The following is a 7,818-nucleotide window of genomic DNA, read 5'->3' on the forward strand; positions in this document are numbered from 1 at the left end:
GAATTGTTGCAGTGTTCAAAGATTCATCCCTTCTACCTGCTTTCCATCTCTCAAATCCATGATGGGAGATGTTAAGGTAGAAAAGATTTTGGATCCCACACTCCCTATTTTATAGAGGATATGTGTATTTAATACATGTAGGTAGGTGTGTCATGTACATGCATGTGTGCATATACACATATGTATTGTGATATGGTATGGTTTTATATACACATGTGTGTATAAATCTAATCATCCTCCTTACTTTTACCTAGGCCCATGAGATCATAGATTTAGAACTTTATAACATCATCTAATCCAATACCCCTCACCCCATTTTGCTGTGAGTAAATGAGACTCAGAAAAGTTAGATAAATAAATGACTTGCCCAAGGTCACACTATAGGGAAGTGTCCAAGATCAGATCTCAAGCCCAGACTTCCAGACTCTTGAGTCCAGCACTCTATAGCAACTAGTCTTTTAAACCAGGACTCATAGTTCATGTAACAGAACTCTACCAGAAATGCACAAATTGAATGATTTAGATTTTTAAAAAATTCATCTCAACCAACATTTCTTAAATACTTGCAATGGGCAGATAGATGCAGAGAACCTCAATAAATAAAACAACCAAGAGACTTCAAGGAAAACTATCTGTAGATAAATGAGTCCCTTTGGAAAAAATAACACTATCAAATGCTGTCTGTCACAGCTGGGTTTCATAGGTCAGCAATCATTTTTATTTTAAAATATATAAATTTTATAAAAATTTGACTCATTTGGAAGTCATGCTGCCATCTTGTCCTCATGGGCAGAAAAGCCTCCCGTGACTCTTCTCTCCAGTCGTCCAATATGAAGGGGTTTTCTCCCTTCCATTGCCTCAGATTTTCCTTGGCCCGGGGTCAGCTACCTTCAGATCCATTTCTTCCCATTCCCAGAACCAAACAGGCCAAACCCTGAATCATATAGCAAGCAAGCATTTCGAGTGTGCTTTAATGATGGCAAAGCACTTTGCAAATATGATCTTATTTTATCCTGTCAGTAACCTTGGGAGGAAGCTTTATTTATTATCTCCATTTCACAGATGAGAAAACTAAGTCTGAGAGAGCTTCTGGGGCAGTGTAAGATGCTTCATAAATGCTTCCTTTGTTCTCCCCCAGTCTTAATGCAATGGTTGGCCAGTAGAAGGCATTTAAGAAGCTTTTGTGGGATTGGATAGGCTAGTAGGATGCCACAAATGATACCGTGCTTTTGAATTGACCCAGAGCATTCCCCCAAAGTGTGTGTGTGTGTGTGTGTGTGTGTGTGTGTGTGTGTGTGTGTGTGTAAGGGCCAGAATTTTAGGGGTAAAACAAAAGAAAAAGAAAAGGGTTGTACTAAATTTAAGAGTGTGGTCGCCAGAGATGAATATATCTCACATCAGAATGACTTTTTTATGGTAGTTTATTTACAAAAGAGAAAGAGTGAAAGTAAGAAAATCAGAGAGAGGAGGTATTTACTGATCCCAGCCAGGCAGGGATTCAGAGGCCCAGAGGTAAACTGAACAAGGGTTCTTGCGACGAGGACTCCTCCAAGATGAGGGGCCTCTCCAGAGGCTAGTGCCTCCAGGAAAGCCAGGAAAGGGAGTCGGTCCTTTTCACTCACCCATGTGGTTGTTCTAAGGAAAAATAGGAAAGCAGACCGAGGTCCTCAGGGAGCTCCTCCAGGATCCAGTTGAAGGTGAAAGCCTGGTCACAGGAAGTTCTTGCTACTTTTAAAGACCCTTCCTTTCGTCACTTCCTGTGCCTTCCTTCCACTTTTACGTGGACCGATTAGAGCTATAGTTTTGCTTAGGACTGTCCTGGGGCAGTGGGTGGGTTCTGATTCGTCACCCACTTTCACACAGCTGGGTCACAGACCTCCCCCACTTAAGGACAAGTGGGTGCCTACTGTCTGGTGATGAAATCTAAAAGTGGGTGGGGAGAGTTAATCCCATCTTCACACTAGATACATAGAGATACAGAGATGAGTTAAGTATATACACTTATATAGTCTATGTACACATATATGTATGCATGTATTCCATATAGAGATAAAGTTGAACCCTCGCCTCCCATCTTAGAATCAATACTATGTATTGGTTCCAAGGCAAGGGCTGGGTAATGGGGGTCAAGTGACTTGCCCAGGGTCACACAGCAAGGAATTGTCTGAGGCCAGATTGAACCCAAGTCATTCTGACTCCAGTCCTGGCACTTTATCCACTGAGCCAACTAGTTGTCCCCTCCAAAGTATATTTTTGCTAAATCTCTGCTCATTTACAGGAGAAAAAAAATTTCCATACAGGATGCTAAATCTTGGGACAAAAGCAAATGGTCCAAGAACCTGTATTCAGTTGAATGTGCTTTAGATAAAGAAGAAGCCTCTTTGATACCGTTAAGCTTTGAGGATGAACTGAACAAGCCAAATGCCAAAATCATCGACCTCAATAAACCAAAGGAAGCGGTTTCTTCACCGGTAACAAAAAATGAAACTTCATCCAGCCATTTTGGTAATGTCTAGGAGATTGATACCTCAGAACTGAAATGGGCAGGGCAGGTGCCCACGTTCCTCTGCTTTGGCGCCAGATGGAAAGGATGATGGCAGTTTGACAAGAGATCAAGAAATTAGTCAGTTAGGCAATAAACACATGAAGCGTCTACCAGGTGCCAGGCACTGTGCTAACTGTTGGGGATGCAAAGAGGCCAAGACAGTCCCTGCTCTTGAGGAACTCCCAGGCTAGTGGTGCAGCAGAAAGTCTATGGGTTTGACTCTGGGGTGGGTTATGGCCTGGATGCTGGTCCTATAGTGGTGTGCAAGGAATTCGTTTGTGCTGGGTTTTGTGCTAAGGTCTGGGAATACAAACCAAAAATGATAAATATATAGATGGAGAGAGGGAGAGAGACAGAGAGAGAGGAGGGGAGAGAGCGGGGGGGAGAGAGAGGGAGAGAGAGAGAAAGGGAGACAGAGGGAGGGAGACAGAGGGAAAGGGAGAGAGAGAGAGAGACAGAGAGAGGGGGGTGAAGGAGAGAGAGAGACAGAGACAGAGAGACAGAGAGAGAGACAGAAGGGAGAGACAGAGAGAGGGAGGAAGGAGAGAGAGACAGAGAGAGAGGAGGGGAGAGGGGGGGCAGAGGGAGAGAGAGAGAAAGGGAGACGGGGGGGAGACAGAGGGAGAGGGAGAGAGACAGAGACAGAGAGAGGGGGGCGAAGGAGAGAGAGGGAGAGAGAGACACAGAGAGAGACAGAGACAGAGAGACAGAGAGAGAGACAGAAGGGAGAGACAGAGAGAGGGAGGAAGGAGAGAGAGACAGAGAGAGAGAGGGAGAGACAGACAGACAGACAGAGACAGATACACAGAGAGAGAGAGACAGAGAGACAGAGAGACATACAGACAGAGAGGGGGGGGGCAGAGACAGAGAGAGACAGAGAGACGGAGAGAGACAGAAAGAGACACACAGAGAGAGAAACAGAGACAGAGAGACAGAGAGAGACAGACAGAGACAAAGAGACAGAGAGGGAGAGAGACAGAGACAGAGAGAGAGAAACACACAGAGAGACAGAGATAGAGAAAGACACAGAGAGAGAGACAGAGAGAGAGAGAGGAGAGGGGGGAGGGAAGGAGAGAGGAAGAGAAGAAAGAAAGAGAAGAAAAGGAGGAAAGAATGAAAGGAGGAAAGAAAAAGAAAGAAAAGAAAGAAAGGAGAGAAAAGGGAGAAAGAAAAAAGAAAGAAAAAGATGATAGGTGGATAAAGATATTATAGAGATGATTTAACTGTATGTACTATAAGTGTGTATACACGTACACAGTGTATATACAGGTATACATCAATGTGTGTGTCTACATGCACACTGGCATATTTAAATTCTACATATGATCTCTCCTCGCTCTGTGTATTTACATTTAGATGTGTTTCCTGAGAGCTTCAGTGGCTTTTCATTTTTTCCATTTGTATCCGCAGATCTGATCCCAGAGCCCGACCTATAACAGCTGCTCAGTGATTGCTTGACTCTTGCCCTGATGTGGGTTCTGCTGTCCTCCCTGAGTGCAGCCAGGCTTTCCTGGTGCTCTCGTCAGTTCTGCTACCTAGAGGGATGCCCCTGTGGCTTGTCTCTCCTTTTCTCTCTATTTCTCTCTCCCTTCCCCACATGCAGACCCATGCACAGACACACGTGTGTCTACACATGTACACACACACACATAACCCTGGCACACATACATGCACATGTTTTAAATGCACAAAATAAAACATTGGATTACAAAGGAAATTAATGTTGAAGTAGTTATCAAAAGATTTTTATTTTTTCCCCTCTTACAGATAACAATACTTTTTTACATTCACTTTTTTTCTTCTAAAACCCTCCCCTTCCGTCTAGGAATCAATACTGTGTACTGGTTCCAAGGTAGAAGAGTGGTAAGGGCTAGCCAGTGGGGGTCAAGTGACTTGTGCAGGGTCACACAGCTAGGAAACATTCACTTTTTTAAAGTTTGGAATTCCAAATCTCTTCCTTCTTATTGTCCCTCCTTCTATTTCTGCCTTCCCCACTCCCTGAAGCAATACGTATTGGGACAGAGATTTTCCCTGTGGAATCACGCAAAATATTTTACTATCTTAGTTGTTTTGTGGACGGGATCTCAAATGAAAAAGGGAGAAAATGACTTCTGCTGGGTTTCAGTCTGCATTCAGACTCATCCATTCCAAAAGATTTTTAGAGTCAAAGTTCCTGGTGAGGAGCTCTGCCTTTCCACCCATCAGAAATGTAAGCCTGGCAGGAAGCTAGGCTGCGCCCCACAATGCAAGGCTTGTCCAGTGGAGCGTGTTCGTTATGCCCAGCTCCCCACACCTCAGGGTTCTTCTTCTGAAAGAAAACCCCTGTCCTGGTGGAGGAGGGATGCTGCCTGCCAAACAACACATCCCTATCAGCTCTGAATGGCCAGGGAGGCACAGAGAACTCCTTGTGGCGTCCTAGTGAGCGTCACCTCCTCCTCTATCCTCCTGGTCTTCCTTTTAGAACTTTGTGCTTCCAGTGGCTCAACATTTGGTGGGGGTCTCGCTAAGACCTGCCCTTCTCGCCAAAGCAAAGGAGATGATCAAGCATCTAGTGAGGGGGGATGTGACCAAGGACCGGGTTCATGGCATTAGAGCTTTAGAGCTGGAAGGGGCCTTGAGAGCCTTTTCACCCGACTCCATCATTTTACAGATGAGGACACTCAGGCTCAGAAAGTTAAAGCAACTTGCCGGTGGGCACTCAGGTAGTACATGGAAGAGGTACGATTTGACCCTTCAGTTTCCCCACTACTCAGTCAATGAGGAGAGTGGGCATCCCTGGGGTGTTGCCTGCAGGAGAAAGGAAGCATGCTCTGGACATCCAGCGTTTGCATACAGACTCTCTAGATCCCTTCAATTCAATCCATTTTCTGTGTATTTATTGCTTTTGGAGAATAAGAACCCAAGAATGCAAGGAAGATCACACCAGGTTCCACCAATAATCCATTCTACAAATATTTTCTAATAGGTACTTTGAGGGAGATTTTATTGGAGATTGATTACATAATTTTTTTAACCCCTCATCTTCTGTCTTGGAGTCAATACTGTGTATTGGTTCCAAGGCAGAAGAGTGGTCAGGGCTAGGCCATGGGGGTCAAGTGACTTGCCCAGGGTCACCCAGCTGGGAAGTGTCTGAGGCCAGATTTGAACCTAGGACCTCCCATCTGTAGGTCTGGCTCTCCATCCACTGAGCCACCCAGCTGCCCCCTTAATTATATAATTTAAAAAGATTAGACCAAGAGTTCTCAAAATATGGACTCCCCAAGACCATTTCAGGGCAATTGCAAGATCAAAACTATTTTCATAACAATACTAAGACATTGTAATTTCTAATAGCATAAATCTTGATCGACATAACCCACATAAAAACCTCTAGAAGACTCTCAGCAATTTTAAAGTGTATAAAGGGGTCTTGAGATCAAAAAGGCTGAGAACCGCTAGGTTAGCTATAAAACACTCCACTTGTACTTAAGCGACATTAGCTAAAAGAGACATCGGTTACTACCAGGGACACATTCTTGGTGTGTTTGACTATCACGAGATATTCTGCCTAAATTCTGGAGTTTATGGCGGTCATTGGAGTGCGTCTATTTGTATATAAGATGGCTGGCTTGTGTCCAGGAGGAGACCTAAATAGCCTTTTTGTGTTTAACTCCACAGGTCCTAAGTAAGACTAACCCCATCATTTTTCACGAGCCGGCGTACATACAAATGTTTCTCTTAACCAGAGACAAATGTCACCTGAAAAAAGAAGATGAAATGACAACAGGCACAAGAACGAATCTTGTTCTGAAAAAGAACAATGAAATGATCAAAGCCTTAATAAGTGAATCATTCACTGCCGCTCTCTGTCCGAAGAAAACGCTCTTAAATAAGTGGCAAATAGATGATAACATGCCTCGCAGGTATCCTCAGAGGAGAAACATCTCCCTGCTTCAAACGTCTTCTGATGAGCGTTTGGCCCCAAGAGGGAGTCCAGTATCTGAAAGAAGCTCTGAGAGTGAGCTGACTTCAAAATCTTCCCAATTTCTGTACTCCTCCAATGCCCGACACTCCAAGTACCTCCAGAACTTTTACAAAGTCCAAGACTTCCGAATGACCCAGCTGGACCACATCCTGGCCAGAAATCCTCCTCAAAAAGCCCTGACGGGCCAAGCAGCCCCTGGCCTTCCAAGTTTGGGGAGTAAACAGAGTCCCAGCTTAGCTGAATATAACGACAAGTCCTCAGGTCTACCTCAAGTGTGGAAATCCCAAACGACGAGGACTGTAGACCCAACTGTGGTCTCTGGGGTGCAAGAAGAGCCGGCCTCCACCTCTGACAAAGCCTTATTTTTGACATCTTTGGAAAATGCCCAGAGATGGCCAGAAATGAGAGCAGAGTCACAGTCATTGTAGCTGGCTGCTCCTTCTCCGATGCCAGCCTCCGAGCGCCAAAAGGACAGCATCGAGGAATGAAGCCACCTCCAAAAGAATCATCTGGCCAGCCTGAAGGATTTCTCACTTTGAAACTTTATCAAAAGCTTTTGTAAATGTGAATATAAAATCAGATTTTGAACTGGGTGACTGTAAAATGGCCATATTAGCCAGGCAATCAAAAAGCTTTCAAAGACACCTTATCCATAGTAAAGTCATCTTTTAAAACATTGTTTACTCTTGGTGATTTGTACAAAGCTCGGAGCACTTTGGGGGTAAGGAACTAAAATGATGACAAAGATGTCCCTATCGCGTCAGGAGAGGGAGACAGGCTAGTCTGGGGGAACCATCTCTGGCTTTGGGATCTGAGGACCGGAGTATGAATTCCAGCTCTGCTACTTATGACTCGTGTGATTCTGGGCGCATCTCTTCCTCTCTTTGGGACCTTGTCTGTCAAATGAGGTTCCTTTAGCTTTAGAACAGGGATCTAGTATGTGGAAAACCCAGTGGAATTGTGTGTTAGCTATGGGGGGGGGGAACGAGGGGAGGGAAAGAACCTGAGTCATGTAACTATGGAAAAATATTCTAAATTAATTAAATAAAAATTTTCACTTAAGTTGGAAAAAAAAAGAACTGTGATCTAGGATTCTCACAGCTCATAACAATATACGAATAGCCCCCATCAGTTGTGTTCTAAATGTTTGTAAGCAACTCAGTTGTTTTGGAATTTAGGAAGGCATTTTCCCACTAAAACAATATTATAAATGGTGCTTGAGGTCCCACACCATCCCTAGAAACTTATTTAGCCTATAATATAACTGAAATATTGTTCATTTTCCATGGAAGTTAGTAGAAAATGTTGA

The 7,818-nt window shown here is 44.2% G+C and overlaps 1 protein-coding gene across 13 annotated transcripts in view; it reads left to right on the forward strand.

The window, feature by feature from the left end:
• C2H1orf141 (chromosome 2 C1orf141 homolog) overlaps positions 1-7,185 on the forward strand; it is a 65,029-nt gene extending 57,844 nt beyond the window's left edge. For 11 of the 13 annotated variants that reach the window (XM_056814973.1, XM_056814974.1, XM_007480419.3 and 8 more), the window contains 2 exons: positions 2,279-2,471; positions 6,203-7,185. In XM_056814973.1, coding sequence (XP_056670951.1) covers positions 2,279-2,471; positions 6,203-6,937 — 928 coding nt within the window. In that variant the 3' untranslated portion in view covers positions 6,938-7,185. Of the gene's footprint in view, positions 1-2,278; positions 2,506-3,955; positions 4,203-6,202 lie in introns of those variants that run through there. The other 2 variants (XM_056814980.1, XM_056814982.1) reach the window with 2 other exon arrangements.
• Positions 7,186-7,818: the final 633 nt, after the last annotated feature.

The sequence above is a fragment of the Monodelphis domestica genome, chromosome 2 (assembly GCF_027887165.1).
Source record: "Monodelphis domestica isolate mMonDom1 chromosome 2, mMonDom1.pri, whole genome shotgun sequence".
Classification (NCBI taxonomy): Eukaryota; Metazoa; Chordata; class Mammalia; order Didelphimorphia; family Didelphidae; genus Monodelphis; species Monodelphis domestica.